The sequence below is a fragment of the Octopus bimaculoides genome, chromosome 9 (genome assembly GCF_001194135.2).
Source record: "Octopus bimaculoides isolate UCB-OBI-ISO-001 chromosome 9, ASM119413v2, whole genome shotgun sequence".
Taxonomy (NCBI): Eukaryota; Metazoa; Mollusca; class Cephalopoda; order Octopoda; family Octopodidae; genus Octopus; species Octopus bimaculoides.
Window position 1 is genome coordinate 70,374,383 of NC_068989.1, and position 25,635 is coordinate 70,400,017.

The following is a 25,635-nucleotide window of genomic DNA, read 5'->3' on the forward strand; positions in this document are numbered from 1 at the left end:
TTTTTAAAAAAAAAAAAAAAAAAAGGTAAATAACAGCTGCTCTCATACAGTCCAAAATTTCTCTTGATTCCCTTCAATCAATAATTTTTCTTGTCTAAAATTTTTGTGATTGTATGAAGGATTCTAGGAATTTTGAGAGAATTGGAAATCATCTCAGATGATAACAATGGGTAGAAAAAAAAAAAAAAAGGCCAAATTGCAACTGCTTAACTGTTTCATACATAATGCAAAGGTGGATCACATCATTTCTTATGAACCACCAAAGGGCAACATATGAGAAATTTTAAAGTAGTTTTACTTTAGTTTCAGAAAAAAAAAAAAAAACTAAAACAGGTAATGGTTTAGATTTTGGATAAACCTAACTAGAAAGGAAAATGGTATAAAAAACAGAAGTGTTTCCTTATGCACTGAATGTTCTGTTCTGAGAAATTCATAGCTAACAATATTGAGTCATAAACTGGATAGATATAAAGCATGAAAAATGAGTACTCAGTCCTTGATTGAGTCAAGAAAAACAGTCTACACAATTTATCTTTTTTTCTTTTTTCATGCCTTACGCAATGTGACAACATTTTTTCGACACAGCTTATGATTTAAGTCTTCCATAGCTTTTAAAGCCTCATCTCTCGTAACAAATCCTATCATAGCATTACCAGTAGGTCTGCCATCATCGGCATAGTGGAGACGAATTGACTCAGGCACCGGGTAATAACCCCTGAAGAAGTTCAGAATTTCTCCAATAGACACTGAAGGAGGAAAATTTTCCCCCTTAACATACTCATACTGTTTACCACCATGAACCATAAAAGGAGGATTAGAAGATTCTGTGTTGTTTTGCATATTAGCCTGCCTGGCTTGTTTCAAACAGTCCATCATTTCAGCTTTAGTTACTGCAGTAACATTAACATAACGCTTTCCTACATACTTCTTGTCACGAGCAACAGCTTTTTCACAATCTGTACTTGTTACAAATTCCACAAAAGCCTGCCCAGTTGTACGGCCATCTTTTCCATAAACAATTTGGATACCCCGAGGTGCAATATTTAAACCCTGACAAAATTCTTTAATTTCGTTAGTAGTTACTGCAAAAGGAAGTCCCTTTAGACTGACACAATAATAAGGGACTGGGTGTGATGTGAGAGTTTCGTTTTTTTTCCCATTACTGCTGGATAATGACTTTTTATCTTGAGCTTTAGCTTCAGATATTTTAGAAGCTAGGTTTTCCATTTTATCACTACTGCCAGTTTTGGAATCTGTTTTCCCAACAGCTTTTGAAACATCTTTCTGATTTTTGTTAGGGGAAGATTTTTCTGATGACCCTTTTTTCTCTTTGTCTTGTAAAAGTGACATATCTTTCTTGTTTCCTTCAACAATACGAATAAGTCGTCCCCCCATGTGACGTCCATCGTATGTGAGGGAGCTGTCATAGTCTTTCTGAGACATTACTTCAACAAATGCAATACCAGTGTTCTTACCACGGGAATCATGTTCGATTACAATACATGTGCTTGGGTTGGAAATATGAACATCTTTTAAGAATTTTACTATATCATCATTTGTTGCATTAAGAGGAATACCTTTGATTTGAATAACTGGGAAAGGAGTTGATGATGAAGACGATGTGTTATCAGCAGTGTTTGCACTTGTTTCTTTGTTAGATTTAACCAGAGGAGGAATATCATTGCTTGTATTTGGTTTCGCACTAGACATGTCCCTTGAAGGGTTTTCATTTAGATTATCGCTTTTCATCATTTTATTTGGGGTTGGCCCATGAGTTGCTTTCGGTACAAAGGAATCAATGGCATTTTCAAAATCCTCCATTGAGCACCGGTATATTTCTATATATCGGTTTGCCATGAAATTTCCATGACGTGAGAATGCTTCTGCTGTGTCTTGCTCAGAAGCAAATTTGATAAATGCATTGCCAGCTCTCCGCCCCTTTTCATTATTGATAAGTTTTAAACCATCTCGAGGGATGGTACATCCAGAGAAGAATCTTCGCACATCACGGTAGCCAACACTATAAGGTAGGCCAACTACTTCAACAAACAAATCAGGTTCACAGTGTCCACGTTTTATACCACGCATAGAATTATCATCCATATTACCAGGCCGTCTATTTCCAGAATCACCAGAACCAAAGTTCATTTCATTAGGGGGTCCATATTTTCTATCGTCCATAAGTGATCCTGGCATTCGACCAGGGGGACCTCCTCTCTCATTTCTGTTTGGGCTGCCATACCTTCCATAGGGTTCATTTCTTGGGAAAGGTGGTGGGCCATCATTTCTGTGGTATGGAGGTTGGTTTGGAGGCATATCATTCCAAGAACCAGGTTGAGAGTAGTGCGGGCCCATATTCATTTCCTCCTCATGCCATTCATTACGGAAATCATCAAGTCTTTCTCCGGGAATCCGATCATCTCTCATGGCATAGCCATCATCACCCCAGTTGACTTGACTGTCGTGCGGTGGGCCAGGTTGGCCAGGTAGAAACCCAGGAGGAGCATCACCTAAAAGACCTCTAGGTAATCCACTCATGTCAGGATCTTCATACATTTTATCTTTTCCTTGAAACATATTAGGATCATCACCCATATTTGGTTCACCAAAGGGAGGACAATCAGGATGACCTAAAGGTCTGTCAGGAAATCTTTGCCCATCAAAACCAGGCATGGAACCTGGAAATCCTGGATCTCTAGGTGGAGTTTGGCCATAATTATAATCTCCTCTTCTACCATCAGCTCCATAGTCATTTTTGGATCTATTATTTCTGTTCATATTTCCACCCATATCCATACGCCCTTTTCTGTTGTTATTCATTTCTCCTGGACCAGTATTTTTGTATGTGTCTACAGGTAGACCAGACTGTCTGTTGGAGCCTCCTGAATCAGTTTTAGTTTGATTATCCCGTCCACCTCGATCGAAATCTCGAGTACCAACTCCTCTATTTAGAGGAGCTTTGTCACTGCCCCGACTACCATCGTGCCTTGAGTCATTTCTTGAAGTTTCATAGCGACCTCCAGAATCATGCTGGTTATCATAACGCCCACCATCGTACCTACTGTCATGTCTACCACCATCATAATGACTATCATATCTTGAATCTCTCCGATTTTCTCTTCTGTCATAGCGATTGCTATCATCTCTTCCCCGATCATGCCTGTCATATCGACCACCATCGTCACGGCTACGGTCATGTCGACTACTATCATGGCGACCAGAATCATATCTGTTGAATTCATGTCTACCTGACTCTGACCTGGAATCATGGCGAGAGTCAGACTTTGAATCATGGCGACCAGAATCAGATCGATTTGAGTCATTTCTACTTGATTCATGACGGCTAGACTCTGCAGTTTTACTCCCTTCATTCCTGCTAGAATCTGATCTGTTTTGGTCAACTTTAGAGATGTCAGATCTCCCAGAGCTACTTGGCCGATTAGCTTCAGATCTATTCGCAGCCATTCTTCCAGTTTCAAGTCTTAGAGATTCTGTTCTTTCTTGATCTGTCCTGACATGTTCAGTTCTGTTGACATCAGGATGTGGGTTGTCAAATCTGGATTCATGTCTTCCACCATAACTTCTTCCTGAATCTGGTCTACCAGAATCATGGCGCCCAACATCAAGTTTTGGAGGATCTCGACGCCCTGCATCACCTCTGTTTGGTTCTAGTCTTCCCATGCTGGCTTCAGGGTGCACAAGGTCAGAACGTCCTTGATCATGTCTCACCATATCAGGCCTTGAAGGTTCATTTCTCATGTAGTTCATTGGGTGAGCTGGATCTGGGTTAGTGTTAGTTGAGTCATTTGTACGAGGCTGATTAGGTTGATTTAACATATCTCCTCTTGCCACTGGTGGGACTATATCAAGCCGTGGAGGACCATGCGGTTGAAACTCAGGTCTGTTTTGGTCTGGTCTGTTAATATTTGCAGGAGGCATATGATGAACTGGAATATTAGGCCTCATATTATTCTGATTGGTCTCAAATTCATTTTTACGTTCTGTATGATAAGGGGGCAGCACTTCTGGCCCAGGAGGTTTACCCAGTGGCATTATCTCAGGGGGCTGCAATGGAGGATTTGGGATTTGGATATTTCTGTTGGGTTGTGGAACTGGGTAATTGGGTAAATTTAAATGTGCATCTCTCACATTCATAAATCCTCCAGGAGGTGCATTTACATTTGCAGTTCCAAAGTGCCTTTGATCATTTGCACCATGTTCCAATCTAGGATCTTGGTTTGGTGGAAAATTGGGCCGACGATTAACAGCAAAATCATTTGGGGCTTCTGGAGGGCGGAAATCCATTGGCGGCCTGTTCATGTTATTATCTGGGTCTTGTGATACAAAATATGGATCTCGATTATTTGGATTCATCAGATTTGGTCCAAATTTAGGATCAGGAGGCAGTCCAGGCATTGGTGGTAATCCAGGGACAGTGTTTGTTGTTGGTGGTGGTATATTACTTCGAATATCTGTAGGGACTGAAGGAAAATTCCTATTGGGATAATCCATGTTTCTTGGTGGAGGAACACTTCTATCTGGAATAAAATTTGTATGATTCTGTGGTCCTAATGAACGTATATGATCATTTAAGGGTCCAGGAGGAGGACCAGTTGGTGGTCCTGTTGATGGGGGTGCAGCAGGAGCAGGTTTGCTGAAAGCTTGGGTAGGCACAGCTTCTCTGGCTAAAGCAATCACACTCTGCATTTCGGTTTTGCTACTGAGCAATAGTTGTACAGTGTTTCCATTGATTTGACCGTTTGTACGTAACATAGCTTGCCGCGCATCTTCATCAGACCCAAATGCAATAAAAGCGTCACCTCTTTCTCCACCGACAATATGTACACCTCCGTCAGGGATACTTAATCCTTGGAAATACTGCCGAATATCCATGGCACTAGCAGACCATGGAAGGCCTTGCAATCGAATGATTACAGACATTTTCTGAAAAAGAAAAAAAAGAAAAAAACTGTTATTTATTTGTAATAAATTAATTTCACAAAGAACATTGTTTTATTTTCTAAACATAAATCAATCAATTCATCAGACATACATGGCTGAATGTTGAGAAGCTTCCTTCCCAACCATGTGCTCTTGGGTTCAGTCCCACTGCATGGCACTGTTGGTAAGTGTCTTACACAGTAGCTTTGGATGAACCAAAGCCTTGCAAGTAGATGGAAACTGAAAGAAGCTTGTCAGTTACTGAAGCATTGATGACAATTTGAAACCAACAAGATCTGGGAAAGGGAAGGACAGCCCAGAGTTGAAGACAATGGAGAAAAGTCATCAATGGCCTGTTCCCACCAAGAGTGAATGGTTTAAGCTAAGCTATAGAGGAGTGTATTCACAATTGATTTTAGAATCCTCAGAGAATGTTATTTATCTGCTTATGGAACCAGGATGCAGAAGAACCAAAAGGACAAAAAGGGAGTATATCTTATAGGATATCATGACAAAACTATAGCTGTTTTCCTTGCTTAACAACACACTGACATAATTCATTTTCTGCCTTTATCTACTTAAGGAGACAGTCTTGGCACTATTATGTCCAGTAAGAGGAGAAAAAATTCACGAAAAAGTAAATGCATTTATCACTGTCTTAACACTAGAATAATCAGTTTATGCAAAATGACAAATATTATTACATTATTGTAATTATATCTGCAATACAAACCTGTCTTTCACTGTTGAGGGGAAAAACAAACAAACATACAGAATTAGAGAAAGCATATAACATAAATAATAACTCATTCCAGAAATATGTAGGTGATAGCATGTTTAATGGTTAAAATAATAAAAATCTATCGTATTCAGATTATCACTATCATGAGTACAAAAAAAAAAGAAAGAAAGAAAAAGAAAAAAGATTAGTTGATGGATATTATTATTTCACCAAGGATTGCAAACTCTGGACATGTTTTACCTTGTTAAAAACTCATCAGCCTTTTCATAGATTATTCAAGTGTTAGTGAGTAAATTGCTAAGTAAATACACTTAATTGAAGTTGAAATTCATGTCATGAAAGAACTCAGAGATATTGTGAATATGTCAGATGCTTAATGCACACAGACACACAAAAACCCCACATGAACCTGATAAGTATTAAAAACTGAAATACTAAACTTAGCACATTCCATTTAAATATATTCTTTAAAAAAAAAAAACACTGTTCTAATTATACTGTCCAACAAAGAATTTTACGTGTACCAACAAATATTTTTAATGCAATTTTTCAGTAGTATAGTTTCTGAGACGAGATAAATTATCCTTTTTTTAATATACTCTTATTTGTTTCAGTCATTTGACTGTGGCCATGCTGGAGCACTGCCCTTAGTCGAACAAATCGACACCAGAACTTATTCTTTGTAAGCCTAGTACTTATTCTATCAGTCTTTTGCCAAACCACTAAGTTATGGGGACGTAGACACACCAACATCGGTTGTCAAGTGATGGTGGGGGGGGGCAAACACAGACACAAACATATATATGTATATATACAATGGGCTTCTTTCAGTTTCTGTCTACCAAATCCAATCACAAGGCTTTGGTCGGTCCAAGGCTATAGCAGAAAACACTTGCCCAAGGTGTCACACAGTAGGACTGAACTCAGAAACGTGGTTGGTAAGCAAGCTACTTACCACACAGCCACTCCTGCACCTATGTATATAATTATATTTTAAATATTTTTGTTTTTCAGAACATTTGCTATTTAATCAGCATGACCATGAATGTAAAATCCATACTCTTTTACTTGTTTCAGTCATTTGACTGTGGCCATGCTGGAGCACTGCCTTTAGTCGAGCAAATTGACTTATTCTTTGTAAGCCTAGTACTTATTCTATCAGTCTCTCTTTTTTTTTGTTGCCGAACCGCCAAGTTATGGGGATGTAAACATACCAGCATCGGTTGTCAAGCGATGGTGGGAGGACAAACACAGACACACACACACATATATATACGACAGGCTTCTTTCAGTTTCCGTCTACCAAATCCACTCACAAGGCTTTGGTCGGCCTGAGGCTATAGTAGAAGACACTTGCCCAAGGTGCCACGCAGTGGGACTGAACCGAGAACCATGTGGTTGGTAAGCAAGCTACTTACCACACAGCCTTGTGATGTTTTTACAGCAAAGACCCAATGATCAGCTATCACGATGGGTCATATGGAAATAGACCAGATATATTATACTTTGGTTGTTATATAGTTACCATATATTTTTTTATATAACACACACACACATAAGCAACATGCCAGTTTAATCATTAAACTGCACATGGTTTTTAATATGGGAAAATTACATAAAACTACGTGAAGCTGAAATCAGTGAAACCAGATCCAGATCAGTTAAATATGACATTTTCCTATACTACAAAAAAAAAAAAAAGCCACAAAACCGAAAAATGTATATACTAAAACCTCAAATGGTGAACTAGCTTCCATAGTTAATGAACGTGTAATTGTTGGGGATGCTGTAATGTCTATAGTTGGTGTCAAAGTTATTTACTTCAAAGTATTTGAATACTTAAAAGACTTAAAGAGAAGGTAAAATTTCATATTTCAAGGTAAATTCCTTGACCAAAAAGTGCAAGTTAGTTGCTACCCTCTGCTAGAGAAATATCAATTTCGCAACAAGCTTTACAGCTGATGGTCCATTCTGCTACTGCAATGACAAAGAACTCTTTCACACAACTTGTCTCAAATTCCTGTAGTATCTGACTGGTACTGCATCACTGATTTACTGCAAAGAGGTCTGAAAGCAGGTCTTCTGTGTAATAGCAAAGTAAAGCAACAGATCCCTGTTGTCCAATATATACATCTAAAAAGAGACATGACCTACTACTTGGTACCATATACAATGGATTGAATAATGGAATCATCATCATTTAATGAGTTTTCCATACTGGCATGGGTTGGAATCTTTGGCAATGTCAAAGATATATACTGGTATGCATGCAAGATTTACCACTATCACTGTTTATAACTATGGCTCTCTATATTCAATGAGATTGGCCACTAAGGAATGAAAACAATCTAATTTGTTCTTTTAGTTGATCCCAAGAATATATTTCTACCTCTACATATCACAAACTTTTGAAGGGAATTTCAAAAGGGTGGATGTGCATATCAATGAAGTTTTAAAAGTTACTGAATTTGAACAAATCCTTAATCTATACACTGAAATTAAAAGCTTTGACAGGCTTCTCAATGTTTATGCATTAAACTTTCTGGGGAATATTGTCTGAGGCGGAGTTGAGAACCTATTAAGGCAGATTAGATGTCATTAACAACACACTTCCTACATTCTTCCCTAAATTTCTTTTGAGAAAAATTCCATCAAGCTATTCATGTAATGGAAACACAATACTAGGAATTTGGGAATGACTGTTGTTGAATGCATCACAATCAAGTTTAGATAACAATACCAGAACTTATTCATTAACTATAGCACTTCACTAAAATCTCAATTTCTGTATAAACTTACTTATTCCAAAGATTTTTGCCCTTTCAGCCACAACGGAATGTTTGTTTGTGTTTAACGATCTAATATGAGGGTTGATTTGTGCCTATCAGAACATACCTACTGAAACTATATTACCATCATTATATGTAACTAGCAGAAAGACCACCCTCTGGGCAGTTTTCTGCTAGCCACTTGATATTTCCACATTTGATTCCCAATTCTAATAATTTTTATGATATTTTATGTCGAATTATTTCTTTGTATAATAGTGCTCACTTGCTTAGTAAATATTGCTTTCATTATTTTATCAGTCATAATCTCTCTTTTTTTAAAGAGTCAATCTGTGATATATATCTATCATTAATAATTGGCAGAACTTACATAGGTGTGCATAGATAGATAGCTGGATGGAGGGATACACACACACACACAAAAGTCTGGTGCTGTGAGAACACATGGGAATGGTGTTTCCTTACTTTTTCAAATAAATCCAAATTTAAAATGATCTAATATAATATCATTCATTCGGCATGTGTTGAAATATGCCAAAACAATTGAATTCCACACAAATATATGTTACTTTACTTTAAAGTAGTATCTCCTTGTAAACACAATTGTCAGTAATCATACTGTTTCTATTTCTCTCAGCCAATGTTTTTACATTAGCCTTCTATCAAACTCTAGATAATGCAACATACAGCTGACCATGTAAGAAGAATTGTGCCGGAAGATACATTCCAATTTGTTCAAAAGTCTGTCCCTGTGCCTTGTAGCATGTCAAGGCAAAAGCTGGCTTAACAGGAAATAGTTTGCCTGTAGATGTAAACGGAAATTCCATTTCTTGAGATACATGTGGCACTCTTGGGATTAGCAGAGTTGATCCTGCATAAGGGCAAGAAGTAACCTCAGCCTCAATAACATGATCATGTAAACTGATAATGATGTAGCATGTGCCATTGCAATGTCCATTAGTAGCGTCTAAATTTCTCAGAAGCATTATGCATCTTCTTTTCTTCAGTTTGAGAATAGTGTACTTATGAACTCGATTATGTACAGAGTTTCATTATCAACTGTATCTGAGCTTCTTTATATTTTTAGCTCACCAGGGATCCTGGTCAACAGTAAATCATCCACAAATTGTGCTGCTTCATTTGTTGGAGTAACAATGGTTCTATTTGCAAACCACACAGGGTTTGTGAAGTTATTTTTGGGGTCAGCATATACAAAATCTCACAGATCTGACAGAGTACCACTTTCAAGTCAAAGGTCATTGGGTAGTTTGATTTTGAATTCACCTAGGCTTTGTTCAACAGAAATGTTACTATTTCCTACATCAAGAAGGTAATTAGCAAACTCTCTTTCATCAGAATGACCTTCTGTAAGAAGTCTTAGATTGGTTGTCAACTCCACTACTTCCACATGATCGCAAAGAAAAGATCTCTTTAGTGTTGAGTCAATAATTTGTGATCTGACACCATTATTTTTAAATAGAATATTCTCCTCTTGAGACACCCTAACCAGTCAGTCACGTGTAGCGGAAACAGAATCCTGTCTACGTCTCCGTGCATATTCAGACATCAGATTCAGTCACTTTGCCCTGGTTCCATCTCATTCGGTTGCCCGTCTTTCTTTCTGCTGTTGTGCCTTTACTGCTAAATTTTTTTTTTCAGTCGCATATTATAGATAAATGAAAGCTCGTTAAAAACTCTTGTTTAGCGTGCTAAAAATAGCAGCAATTTCATAGTTATTATTCTAAAGCTTATAGCATTCCAAGTTGCCATACCAACAAAATCACTTCTTCATTACAAAAAAATTACTGGTATATTAAAGAATTTTCATGTTATCGAAAATATTTATTTAACAAACTCTAGAAACTGATAATATTCTTGAAATTGTGCCTCGTATCAAAGTTATGCAGCTAGTTTGTGTAATAGCATGCATTTATTCAATACAACATCACTTCAAAAATTATACCAGTATATAAAAAAATTTTCATTTTATCAAAAATATTCATTTAACAAACTCCAGAAACTGATAATATCCTTGAAATTGTGTCTAGTATCAAAGTTATATAGCTATTAATAAATTATCATTAACGAAAATAGAGGTGAGCGAGAATAAGAGGCTGTTGCAAACAAAAACATAATGTGTTGCCTGCAACAAATTAATATTGTTTATTATTAAACATTAAAATCTACTCCGCAGTGAATGCAATGAATATTTAAATTTGCAAGAATTTGGAGTTTAAAAAATTCAATAAACTTCAGAAATCGAAATTACAGGAAATTTCTTAGAACATGAATTTATAAAAATATTTCCAGATGGTCAAGCTTTTAATTTTGCTTTCTTTTAGTAATTGTTACATACCTAATTAATAAGCAGCTTTCTCCATTATACTGCATTCATTGAGTTTCAACAGTCTAAATATATATTGCACAAAATACAAGCTCACTTCTTTGCTTGTAGAGCCAACAGGATGAAAGATGCATTTGTCTTTGGATAGAACACTATTTTATTCTAAGTTTTGTACCCAGCAACAATTCTTTGAATAATTTAAGGTTGTGAGTAAATGTATAGTTATGCCTAACAACCAGTGAGTCAAGTGGGTTGCCTTTGGTGTTTATCCAACACAAGGACAAAAAGCCAAGTTAATTTTGGTAATAACAGGCTTTCAACAAATAAAAGTTTGACCACAGAGTTCTTCACTATCTTTGGAAATACTCAGAATTTGTAATTTGGTCATTTTATGCTTAAATGTGAAAGAACACTTGGTGGATAAAACAATTGAAATCAATACCAATGATAATGCAACATAATTTAGATGAATGAAGAATGTGGACCACACATCCGAACATGGTCGATGCCAGCCCCCCCGCCCCGACAGGATCATGTGCCGGTAGCACATAAAAATCACCATCTGAACGTGGCCGATGCCAGTGCTGCCTGACTGGTTCCCGTGCCGGTGGCACGTAAAAGGCACCTACTACACTCTCAGAGTGGTTGGCGTTAGGAAGGGCATCCAGCTGCAGAAACACTGCTAGATCAGATTGGAGCCTGGTGTGGCCGCCTGGCTTTCCAGACCCCAGTTAAACCATCCAACCCATGCCAGCATGGAAAACGGATGTTAAACAATGATGATGATGACACACTACTGTAGGTATGTGTTTGTGTCAAGGTTTGATTCCTTCATTTACATGGGAAAATGCACCTGTACATTCTGTGGTATTTGGTAATGAGCATCCACCATAGAAACAATGCCAAAAATGCAATGTATAAGCAAAAACAAAGTCTATAAGCCACACCAGAAGCTATCCATTAAGGAGAGCAGTAACACCAAAGAAGAATTGACAAAAAGCAGAGGGAGCTCTTTAGTGCTGGAAGCACAATAAAATGCACAGAGTACATTCAATAAAATGTTTAGTGACAGAAAGCCACCAAAACAAGGCCAAAAATTGAATGTACAAGCAATCTCTGGATGATATGACACAATAGCTCTAAATAATAATTGATGCAGATTTTGATAATCTGTTCAACACATGGTAGTATAGAAAAAAAAACTGATGTAAAAATTATGAGGAGTTAGATATCTAACTCATCATAATAGTAAAACAGGGTTTACAGATTGGGACTAGAACTGTAGTAAAGTAATTTAATGAAAGACAAAAACAATCTCTGAATGTGGTAGGTATTGGGGGTTTATAGAGTACCAGTAGTGTCTTATTTCTTAATGTATTTCAAGTAGCTAAAGACAGTCTACATGTTAAGTAAAACAACAGTATTTGTTGTTTTGTAATCTATTAATACATGGTAAATTAATCAGAATCTGGTAATTTTAGATAATCATTAAAGAATCCATCATTTTGGCAATAAGCTATTAATGAAGTCAGATGAAATACCTTTCTTGACAGTTGTGAGACAGTTGTATTGTCAAATGAATACAAGTAGATGTCCTTAAAAATGAATTCTGAGTCAAAGTTTTGAAGAAGCATGTAACTTAAGCTTGAAAAGTAAGCAGCTCTATGGAAACAATTGATTTCAGAAACAACAGAACAATTTTTTTGAGGGTGGTGATGGTTATAAACAGATGGTATTGTTGTGAATGATTTGAGTTCAATAGAATTAAAGGCAGAGTGTAAGTGGACATCAAGGTATTAGCCTTGGCAGAAAGAAATACGGCTGATGGTTGATTTTAGCTGCTGGCAAAAGACTGCAGTTTGCATTATTCGGTATCAGTTCTTGTCTTTGAAAACTCTATTTCTCGCTTTCATGTTGCTTTTTCTACAATGATACTGTATCGCTTCTAGGTAAGTCGTTCACTATGTTTAAAATCTCAATGCACAACAACCTCTTGTCCACAGATATGCTGTCTCTTCTCAAGCTATTCTATGGCTACTACTGCGACCTCTCCTCCCCAGATTAGGTTGAATGCCTTTAAGTTATCTTTACTCAAGCATCTCCAATTCACTTGTCATCCACAGCTATAATTCCCTCCCTGCAAATTTATCTTGTAACTGTATTTTGTTACCCCCAAGTTTTCACGAGGTCGTTGCCAGTGCCGCTGGACTGGATTCTGTGCAGGTGGCACGTAAAATACACCATTTAGAGCGTGGCCGTTGCAAGTACCACCTGACTGGCCTTCGTGCCAGTGGCACATAAAAGCACCCACTACACTCTCGGAGTGGTTGGTGTTAGGAAGGGCATCTAGCTGCAGAAACTCTGCCAAATCAGATTGGAGCCTGGTGTAGGTCCAACCCATGCTAGCATGGAAGGTGGACATTAAACGATGAACGAACGATCATCAACTTGCAACTGTTCAGAGAGAATCATCAGCTCTGTAGATACAGTCTCTCTATAAATATATATTTAAAAAATTGCTAATTGGAAGTAAGCATTCTGTAACTCAAACAGACTGATTGTTAAAAATATTAAGTATAATGTATATGAGCTTTACAGAACAATGGAAAAGATAGTGAACAAATTCCTTTCGTATCATTTTAAATTACTGCTTGAACATGTTTCATGTCTTTCATCTTCTATCCTACCAAATAAGTAGTTTCGATGTAGAGTTAAATCACACATAATTATATTTACCCTTTAGTGTTTAAATCAGCTATATCTGGTTCAAATATTCTACCTTTTTTATGTTCAAACTGGCCAGATCTTGCTTCTTACACCTACCATGCAATATCATTCTAAAAATAAATAATTCCACCATCGAAATCTTGAAGTTACAAGATAATACACAATTAATTCAAAGCAATGTGAATAAATAAACATTACATTTGACTGAGTAATCTGAATGCTAAAGGGTTTATGGCATTGAAATCAAAAAGAAACTATTTGTATATTTCTTTAAATGAAGTTGAGATTTCCTTTCAGAAACTGAGAACTCAAAGTAGTGACAGAACAGGTACCTTTTATTCTCATTTTCTGAATGCTAATGCAAGTATATGCTTGCAAATGGTATGCCATACATGCAGATGGATCTAAATTCATAAACTGCATATAATTTTTGCCATTGCAGACCACTACTGGATTTCTCAGAATGTTTTCTTCTCTTGATTGTATACAAACACAAGAGGAAAGATGATGACACGCTTGCTGATAGTCACACTCAATAAGAATACAACCATCAAATACCAGTGGTAGAGAATTTTAAGTTAGGTAGATCAAAGCACATAATATTAGAAACTGTGACACTCTTTTCTTCACTGATTATCAGTACAGCCCAGATCTACAGGAAACGTTCGTGTCATTAGTGGCCCGCTTCCTTGAGAACTTTGACAGAAGCCATATTGTGGCTTGTTTCTTGTGTCTCTTATTTACTGGATTGGTAGCTTCCTGTCAGCCTGCACCATTTGCAATATGAACCAATTCCTTCTGATTCATATTCCATCGACTCTGGTCTATCTCAAGGTTCAATAATATTCTGATTTAACAAAGGTGGTGAGCTGGCAGAAACATTAGCACGCCGAGTTAAATGCTTAGCAGCATTTCATCTGTCTTTATGTTCTGAGTTCAAATTCAAGTCGACTTTGCCTTTCATTCTTTCAGGGTCGATAAATTAAATACCAGTTGCACACAGGGGTCGATCTAATTGACTGCCCCCAAAATTTCAGGCCTTGTGCCTAGAGTAGAAAAGAAAAGAAAATTCTGATTTAACAACCTACATTTCACTTCTGAAACCCATACCAAATCTGAGTGTGTATGTGTGTGAGAGAGAGAGACTTGGAAGGAATCCTTCAATGGAGGGCTGTAATAACTTTTGTCTCTTTTAACAGAACAAAGACTATGAAAGTCTAGTGTAATCATAATACACAACTAAGACCCTCAATCTTTCAAGCTATCAATCCCTAATCCCCCACCCCACCAAATTAGCCATCTACATACCCTCTCTACTCCAGCCCGCTCATCTTCCCAGACTCAGCATGAAACACTTTTTCCAATCCTTTCTACAGAATTTAAAACCCTCTAAACTCTTTCTTACAGATGTTGAAGCCAAATGTGTTACCACATCATTTCTGAAAGGCTGGGAGTACTGGCTCTTAGTTTTGCACTTAAATTCAAAAATAGAACAGCTTAGAGAAGAAAATGGTTAGTGTGGCTCTCCACTTTCTTAGCTAACTGTGATGTCTTTCCTATACAAAAATAAATCATTATATATTATGATCAAATATCTACATAATGATGGTGTTTCATAAAAATAAAAAAATGAATGTAAATACTTAACAGCACTAAAAATGTTAGAAGTTCTAAATCTTTGTTTTATGAAACAACTCAATTAAGAACCTTCAGAGAGATAGAGAAATTTGGTGTAAATTCACAAGGATGTCGCTAATGTAGTGTAAACAGCAGCAGTTGATGAATGTTACAATAGTTATGCAACAGTATGGAGACCATTCATATATTTAGTCAGTACATCTAGTACCAGTTGTCACTTGGCAAATAAGAAATAATTTGGAAGCAGAACACAGATTATGTAATGAGAGACCTCTGGTTGTCTACCACATCAGTAATATTAATGGGGTTAAATGTTAAAAGTTGTTTAATGGAAGGATTCTTGAGTAAATTAATGCACAAAGCAACCGAGCAGGCATGTTGATGTATATTGCATCCAAGAGATAAAGTGGAGAGGAGCTTCAGCCAGGTTCCTCACAAGCAAGACACACAGGTATAAAATTTTCTGGAAAGATAACAGTGATGGAGCATGTAGTGTGGGCATACTTCTTGCAGAAAAATGGGTGGGTAAGGTCATAGAAGTAGTCAGAGTGTGCGATAAGAGTACTTCAGCTCAGGCTAGTCTTGCAGAATAGTACAGCTAGAATTATATCTGCCTACGCCCTCACAAGTGGGCCTACCAAATGAACAAAAGGACCACTTTTATGATATTCTTCTGCAGGCTACCTCAAAGACGAGTAACAATGATCTCATCTTCCTGGCTGGGGATTTCAATGGGCATGTTGGATGGCAGCTCGGTATCTTCCATGGTGTACATGGGGGCCATGGAATTGGTTCCCAAAACGAAGAGGGAACAAGGCTACTGGAGTTCTGTGAAGAAGCAGACCAATCTGGAAAAGGATTTGGAAACTTAAGGACCCTTCATATGGTCAGAGATTTAGGGACATCCTAATTGAGAAATTTGATAAGAGGAGGAGCTACAAACTTGTGACATAGAGGACAACTGGAAATTCCTGTGAGATAACTTGCTGAGTACCACAGATCAAATATGTGGCAGGTGCAAAGTCTCTTCCAGACCTAGGGTGATGTGGTGGCGGAATAATACTGTAGACTGGGCCATTAGAGTAAAGAAACAGGCCTGGAAGAGTGAGGGGAGAAGGGAACAGTATCAGATAGCCAGAAGGGAAGCTAGGAGACAGGCACATCTAGCCAAGGGAGAAGCAGGAAAAAAATTTGCCTTTGTTCAGTGTTATGAGGACTAAAGAACTGAAGTATTTTGGATTGCAAGACAGTCTGTGAGAGAAAATTGTGACGTCATAGGAGAGAAATGTGTCTGCAAAGAAAGAGGCTTGGAAATGCTGAATGCGGAGAATGAATGGCATGAGGAAAGTCTGCCAAATGCTGCCCCAATTGAGGGACCAGCTACCCAAATTGACAGTACCTTGGTAGATAAAGCAATTAAAGATATGAAGACAGGGAAAGCCCCCCGGCCTATCAGGACTCATTGCTGAGATGCTTGAAATATCTGGTAGTGTGGGATATGGTCTAGTCATCCATATTGTAAATCAGGTGACTGGTGTGGCAGTACCATAGTCAACTACTACAAAGGTATCAAATTGTTGGATAAGGTAATGAAAGTTATGGAGAGAATCAGTCTAGATGAGATGCAGTTTGGTTTTGTGCCAGAGAGAAGCACCACAGATGCTATATTTCAGGTAAGGTAACTGCAGGAGAAATACCTAGCCAAAGATAAACCTCTGTACTTTGCTTTTGTTGACTCAGTGAAAGCTTTTGACAGAGTCCCCCAATCCCTTATCTGGTGGTCAACATGGAAACTAGGGATAGATGAGTGGTTGGTGAGAGCTGTACAAGCCATGTGCAGGAACACTACCAGGAAGGTGAGGTGGACAACAAGTACAGCAAATAATTCAAGGTACAAGTAGAGGTTCACCATGGATTGGTGCTCAGCCTCTGCTTGTTTGTTCATCATAGTCCTTCAGGCAATAACAGAGGAATTCGAGATAGGCTGCTCCTCTATGCTGATGACCTTGCTCTTATAGCTGAATTGCTATCTGAACTAGAGAAAAAGTTTCAGGTATGAAAACAAGGTCTAGAATCAAAGGGCCTTAGAGTTAACCTAGAATAGGTGTAGTAGAAACTCCATAAGGTGCACCCAATGTAAGCTTTGGACACATAAGTGCAGCAAGATCAGAAGAAGGTGCACAGGTACAATAAACACTGAAAATGTGCAGAACATAGACTCCATCAACTACCAGGGGAACAAGCTAGAGGTAATAGATAGCTTCCATTATCTAGGTGATCAAGTTAGTAGTGGAGATGGATGCTCTGAGAGTGTAGCTGTGAGAATAAGATTAGGCTGGGCAAAGTTCAGAGAGCTCCTACCCCTGCTGGCAATAATGGGCCTCTCTCTCAGAGTAAAAGATAGATTGTTTGATGCCTGTGTGTGAACAACCATGCTGTATGGCAGTGAAACATGGGCTATGACAGCTGAGGACATGTGTAGGCTTGAAATCAGATATCGTGTGCAAGAGAGACGACTGCACTGGTATGGTTATATGATGCATATGTAAAGAAGTGCCAATCTCTGACTGTGGAGGGAACATGTGGTAGAGGTAGATCCAGGGAGATATGGGACGTGGTGGTGAAGCATGATCTTCAAACTTTGAGCCTCACAGAGGCAATGACTGGTGACCAAGACTTTTGGCGATGTGTTGTGCTTGAGAGGACCCATCAAGCTAAGTGCACTCGTGCTGGTGGTATGTAAAGAACATCTTTTGAATGTTGGGCCTGACGGAGGCCAGGTAGCTGAGTTCCTTTCGAGTGTTGGGCCTGACAGAAACAAGGTGGCTGAGTTCCTTTCGAGCATCGGGCCTGACGGAGGCAAAATGGCAAAGTTCCTATTAAGCATTGGGCCTGACAGAGGCAATAATCAAGACCCTTGGCATTATGTCATGCTTGAGAAGAAGAACCATCAAGCTGAGAAAAATCACAGTCATGGCAGATACCGGTGTCACGCAAATGGCACTCGTGCCAGTGGTACGTAATAGCACCCATTACACTCTCGGAGTTGTTGGTGTTAGCATGGGAATCCAGCTGTAAAAAAGTATGCCAAATCAGACTGGAGTCTGGTGCAACCTTCCAGCATGCCAGTCCAGTCAAACTGTCCAACCCATGCTAGCATGGACAACAGATGTTAAATGATGATGATGATTGCTAACAACATTAGAATTAAACATAAAAGACTAAAAATTTTTAATCAATTCCCAACAGAATTTTACAGTAAATTTATATTCATTAGTGTAGCAATTTGTTCTTTCTTTCATATCTACAGATCAACTCTGATATTGTATGCCTAAATCTTAAGTGCTTAATTCAACCTCTACTTCATCATGCATCAACATAATGCATAGCCATTTTGCTAACTGTACCATGATATCAAATATTTGATTTTGTTTCTAAGATTTCAGTGAAATATCATTTTATGCTGACTAATATTTTTGTCAGCATTCCATCACTGAGGATGTTTCCAACATTACTGAAACACTGGTGCCATTATACTAATTTATAATCTTTTTGTTATAAAGTAACTTTCCTTTTTGCCTGTTAGTAATAACAAAAATATTTTTAAATTACTACAATCCCACCCCCAACAATAACACACAATCAACAACTTTATAGCTGTGAGTTAAACTACAAATAACTCATGTATGATTATGTTTGGACAATAAATTTGAGTGGAATACGCAATTTCCATTAAATCATCATCGTTTAACGTCCGCTTTCCCTGCTAGTATGGGTTGGACGATTTGACTAAGGACTGGTGAACCAGATGGCTACACCAGGCTCCAATCTGATTTGGCAGAGTTTCTACAGCTGGATGCCCTTCCTAACGCCAACCACTCAGAGAGTGTAGTGGGTGCTTTTATGTGCCACCGGCACGAAGGCCAATGTAGCAATGTAGAAATGACTTCCTCCTCCCACATCATGCTCTCATTTACACAATACTGTTCAGATCAAAGCTGAAGTTCCTTAGAATCCTTGGAGTATTAAGAATCGATTTCCTCTTACACATATGCTCACAAATTAGCTCCAAAAGGTCAAATAAGAGCACTTGAACTATAATCATATATGTTGGTCTAATTCTGAATGCAATATAGGCTGGATATTCAAATTTAGGAGTATCAGCTTGCATTTCTTATGGTATTTGCCTCTACTCACTATATTCTGCTGGGGTCAAGTTTCCATGTTGACAAATTAAGTACCAATTCAAGGTTGGCAGTATGTTTCAGCTCTTTTGTGTTTTGAGTTCAAATCCCACTTATGGTCATGTCATTGATTTTCATGCACTGAGGGGTCAGTCAACTACTACAGACTGTGGCATAGACACAGAGCCTTTGAATATCAAGCACCATAGGGATTGAATGCATTACCAAATGGCACCAGTGTTTCAGTGATGTTGGAAACATCCTCAATGAGGAAACGCTGACAAAAATAGCATTAGCATAAAATTATATTTCACTGAAATCTTAGAAACAAGAAGAAATATTGATATCATGGTACAGTTAGCAAAATGGCTACACAATGTTTTGCAATAGGAAAGTTATATCTATCAGAGATTTAAACATTACACCATCATGTAACCAGTGGGGCACTAGAGGATAATGAAATTAATTTGTGATGTGGCCTTTGCCAATAACAGAAACTAGAGGAAAATGAAGTTCAGACTCAGTTTAGAAAAGATTGAAGTGATGCAGATTAATGCCACAGCATAACCTCCTACCTTCATTGGACAACAGATTGTGAAAGATGTAGACAATTCTTATCTAGGGAATGTGATTGGTAGTGATAGAAATATAAAGTGGTGTGAATAGTAGAAATGGTAAAACAGAACATGCACCTCATAGCAACAAGCAACACTGTAATGAAGTTGCAGTGGCTATAGAGTATGAAATATTCCACCAACAATGTCTACGGAAAAGCTCCTAAGTCACTTGGTGAAATAATATCAGAAATGAGGAAATCCTTCTTCAAAATACCAATGCATTGTGTTAGTTTCACCTGGCAGGTCATATTTTGCACTTGTCATTCACTTAACAGGCAAAGAATGCACTGAAGTGACTACTGAAGCAAAAAAAAGGCTAGCCCAAGAACACTTGGGGCTGGGCATTCAAGGACCTGTGAGATAGGAACAGAGAACACTAACGAATTGACCAAACCGGTGGAAGCATGATGCCTTGTGCCTGTCACACTGCAAGAGGACCTTAGTCTAGGTTATAAACATCACAAAGTATTTTGATATAGATGATAAAGAAAAATTCCTTTTAAGAAGACTTAGCTTAAAGTAAGAAATCAAATCATTTGTATAGTCAATAATGAACATGTGCACAGGATTGTACCTAAGGCATAATGCTGTATTAATACATGAACTTAATGTTTGGTTAGTAGCATGTCTTAGATGCAGTTACTACACAAATAAACATCACAAAGTCAAAGACCAAGAACCTAAGAGCCAGTGTGTAATCTAACTTTATAAGATCTAATACTGTATGGTTGAGTAGTTTGTTCTATGACTGCATAAGTTTCAGGTTCAATCCCACAGTGCAGTACCTTGGGTAAGGGTCTTCAACTAGAATTCTGGGCTGACCAATGTCTGGTGAGTAGAACAAGTAGGTGGAAACTGTACATTAGCTCATTGCATGGCTGTGTCCCAGTGTTAATGTTCACATTCTGTGATTATTTTAGTTGTCTTATCTATATTCACCATGTTCTTGTATGGATTTCTAAACGGCTAATTTGTAATTATTTAAATTCAAACAATGTGCAGAATTTTACAGCTTAAAGCTTTCAGTAAAATGGAAGTGGTACCTATTTTCCTATCCTATAGCTTAAAGCACGGCATTATTACACCAAAATTTTACATGAACTTGGAGATGAAATCCAGTCAATCACCACGCCTTTTCAAAAGGAAGATACCTCTATGCAGTAGCTCAACATGCAAGAAATAATAGCCAAATCTTCCTTAAATTAAACTGTAGTCTTTTTAAAAAAGATGCATTAGATAAAGCAGTCTCAGATACCATCTCCACTTGATCAAGGTTAATCTGAAACTAAACAACTATTTAATGAGAGTTTACATTGTTGCACAGTCTACTAGAAATAGGAACCAAATCTTCAAATTATGGCAAACTGTTTCAACAACAAATGTAGAACACATTGGATAATAAAGTCTTAAATACACAGTTTGAAATAAAAGATGGAATGTCCATGTTAATTACAAACCTGTGGTTGAATAACAATAGCAGAATGGACATTGACTGAAAGCAATGGATGCAAACAACAACTCAAAAATCAAAATAAGCCATTGATTTTAGACAAGAAAATTTTAAATTTAGAAAACTATAGGTGCAAGCAGGGCTGTGTGGTAAGAAGCTTGCTTCCCAACCTTATGGTTCGAGGTTCAGTCCCACTGTGACACCTTGGGCAAGTGTACTATAGCTTTGGGCTGACCAAAGCCTTGAGTGGATTTGGTAGATGGAAACTGAAAGAAGCCCATTGTATATATATATATTTGTCTCTTAGTGTCTGTTTGTCCCTCACCACTGCTTGACAACCAATGTTGGTATGTTTATGTTCCCATAACTTAATAGTTCAGCAAAAGAGACTGATAGAATAAATACTAGGCGAGCTGGCACAATTGTTAGCGTGCCATGCGAAATGCTTAGTGGTATTTCGTCTGCCGTTATATTCTGAGTTCAAATTCCGCCGAGGTCAACTTTGCCATTCATCCTTTCGGGGTCGATAAATTAAGTACCAGTTACGCACTGGGTCGAGGTAATCGACTTAATACCTTTGTCTGTCCCCTCTATGTTCAGCCTCTTGTGGGCAATAAAGAAATAAGAATAAATACTAGGCTTACAAGGAATATGTCCTGGGGTCGATGTCGTTGACTAAAACCCTTTACGGCGGTGCTCCAACATGGCCACAGTCAAATGACTGAAACATGTAAAAGAATCTCATTCACTAAGAAAATTTCAATGACTTTGTCAATTGCATTAGTGATATAACTACTTATCTACCTCCAAAGCACGGAACCACATGGAACCAAAAACAAATAAGTCTAGACAATCAATGATTAATTGGCAGGTCATACAAAACACTTTGCTAGCTCCTTATACTATAGAACAGTGTAGAAGTTACCACTTCGTGCAGCAACATTGAAAATTCACTTAGCCCATCAACATTTCAACTGACCATATCAGGCCTCTCACACCTACCTTTATTCATTCTAAAAATCACATCAAAATAATGTGAATAAATAAGCATTACATTTGAGAGTAATCTGAATGCTGTAAGGTTAATTTGTAGAATTAAGCTTACATTCTATGGGAAAAGCTGATTGATATTTTATCTACAGCAAGCTACAGAAATTGGCATTCAGCACCAACCTATTTGCAAATGAAGGACAAGCATCATAAAACTATTAGCAGTTTTTTTGTACATCTAATATTTAAGTGAAATAAATTCTTGTATAAAACAAAGTCCAGAAACTAAGTCACATTATACAAGTTGACTGTTCTGTTAACCAAATTAATTCAAGCCTGCTTAATATCAATGTTTCAATTCTTGCAGTCAATCAGTTTAATTCTAGATATTTTATCAACCACATAGAGACAAAAGCTTAAGTCAACCCTGATAGGCTTCAAGTACTGCTGCTAATGTGGGCTGCCAATGAGACTGAAGCTAAATCAGTAGAACAATCTGTTACTCAGATTTCTGTGGTTTATTATTGCATACAAGATTTTCTTTGGCTAAGATAACAGGTAAATGTAAAAGTTACAATGACTCTATGGTTACTTATCCTTTCATAAGGATGATGTTTAGCATTGATTTCTATGCCATTTAGTAGACATAAACTACCAGTCAGTTTTAAGCAATCCCCTCAGACCCCAGCTGTAAATTTAGTTTTACAAATTAATTAATTAATTAATGCATCAGTTCAGTGTTATTGCACCATCCTGTAGTGCTGGAAACGAGCTGGTGAAAATTTAATTTCTTGCATGAACTGCTCAATTTGTCACCGACTGCCTAAGCATTTGTTCATTTATATCTTCTAGAGTTATTCCTACAAAACTCATCATAGAATTTTTTCAGAACTTTGCTGTTATTCACTTAAAAAAAAGCTTGAGAAAGGTTATACTCTTTTGCAAAGTAACTACAGAAACAAAATTTTTAGAATGAGTTTTGGTTTAAAAATAAAAATCTCAGTTTGTCACTAATGAAATGTAGCTTGCTTTTATTCGCTGCTAAAAGATGTACCCTCATTTGGTGCTAATTGTATATGTACTTGGCAAACTTTTGCTGATATTAAAGTGCTTCGTTAGGTTCTCTGTAAATGCAAACATGATATTACATGAGGAGTGATGGGCATATAGTCTTTAGTTATAGAGGATCTTCCACAAAAACGCAGGTACTGATACACGAGAGTTGCTGTATGCATATAAACTGTTTGCACAAGAGGATTTTGAAACATATCAAACACTAATCCAGTGTAGCAAATACGAGACTTAATAACAGTAGTTGATCAAATGGTTAAATGATATGGATAGAATTCGTAGTAAATCTATAGTTGTCTACAAACACAAAGAATACTGTCATGGAAGCTAAATGAGGGACCTAATCCCACATCCAAAGTTAGTAATGTTGTGTAGTCTTGTGGAATTTCCTGACATCATCACTCAACATTTGTATTCCATGTTGGCATGGGATCAATGGTTTGACAGAATCTGAAGGGCCTGAGGACTGTACCATGTTCCAGTGTTTGTTTGGCATAGTATCTGACTGTATTCCCTTCCTAATGTCGACTACTTTACAATGAGTACAGGGTGCTCTTTTTAGCACTAGTGAAGTTACCATGCATCTTGAAAGAATATGACCCCCAAGTAGAATGGGAGAACTTTATGCTCGGAGGAAAAGGAGCTTAGTCAGAATAAGTGATTCAAAGCACAAGGAGGATACATATACAATGTTTACAATAGTATGGTGTTCTTTTGGTAGTGAGCTAGGTCTTTAAATATCTAAGACTTAAATTGCTTTCTCTGTCACAAAAAACACAAATTAAGAAGACGCTTTTGAAGAGTTCACTAATTGATTGTCAGGAATGTTCAAACATCATCTTCTCATTGCTTGGTACAAAGTCAGTCTTTACTGAGCAAACCTACAAATAGACATTTCAGATGCAACCATCCAATTCTTTTCTGATAGACGATTCTAGGGTTACATCATATAACAAGACCTCTGTCTCTTCTAAGATGGCAAGGTGTGATTTGAGGGAAATTTGGTTGCTATTTGTTGTAGACCAAGCACACATAAAGGGCTCCTCAGTTGATTGTTGTTTAGATGCAGGTCAACCCTGTTTGAGAAAACTTATGATCAAAGGGATCCCAGATGTGGCTAGCCAGTCTTTTTAAGGATTTATATGACTTCTTTTCTTGATGCGTTTTCTTTATTTAAAGTAGTAAAGTGTGATGAAGGAGTGTTAGCTGCTATTTCTAGCAGGTAAAGCAACTACGTAGAAGCTTCCATGCACGGTAATGAAGATTAGGCAGTCTAAAAATTCAATCTCCAGGTAGTGAATGACATGAAGCATGTTAATATTTAAATTTAAACATGCTCAAAAGAGAAAAAAATCATTGAGATCTTGATGACATCAGACTTCTTATACAACTTTCTGGCATCAACTCCTAATGGAGTTTTCAGCATGCCATTGACAACATATGGTATGTTTCTGGCATTTCAAACATGGTGGAACCCATCTCTCTCCGGGTTTGGACACAGTTGATTTCTTCCAGAGACTGAGAACTGATTCCAGTAAGATGAAAGACAAAGTTGACCCCAGGGGAATTTGAACTTGGTGAGCTGCGATGGAATGAATGCAGCACATCATCCTGCACAACACTCTAATGACTGTCAATGCTGCCACACACGTATGTACAACTGTGCAATAATTGTATCAGTTGTAAAGAGAAAAAAATATTTGTGAATTCAACTTGTATGGTAGTATGATCCTTAGTTCATGTCTAAATAATCTTACACAGCTGTTTAAAACAGGGAAATATATTAACACAAACATAAATTAATCATCATAACTTAATTTCAATGGCAAGAGGGGAGAGGAAAAGCTCTTACAATTATCTATATTTAACTCTTCTGATAACAACCCACTGAGACCATTCCTAGATCCTGATACATTTGGCACCTTGGTTTTAGGATCACAGAAGTGTTAAATAGAATGTTCGTTTCTACCTAGATCTGAAGTGCTAAATTTTCTCAAGTCATTTAGAAGCATTTCTAATTTAAAGGTTGGAACAAAATGAGTGCAAGCTTCCTAGTTCATGAATTAAAACTTGGTTTGCCTGCTTAGCTGCAGCAAGGAACTAACCACCAGAATAATCAACAAGGGAGTTGAATTGTAGGAC

The 25,635-nt window shown here is 37.5% G+C and overlaps 1 protein-coding gene across 8 annotated transcripts in view; it reads right to left on the bottom strand.

Moving 5' to 3' along the window:
* Nucleotides 1-310: 310 nt before the first annotated feature.
* Nucleotides 311-25,635, bottom strand: part of LOC106881648 (uncharacterized) — a 78,716-nt gene continuing 53,391 nt past the window's right edge. For all 8 annotated transcript variants that reach the window (XM_052970755.1, XM_052970751.1, XM_052970753.1 and 5 more), the window contains one exon: nt 311-4,944. In XM_052970755.1, coding sequence (XP_052826715.1) covers nt 547-4,941 — 4,395 coding nt within the window. In that variant the 5' untranslated portion in view covers nt 4,942-4,944 and the 3' untranslated portion in view covers nt 311-546. The remainder of the gene's footprint in view (nt 4,945-25,635) is intronic.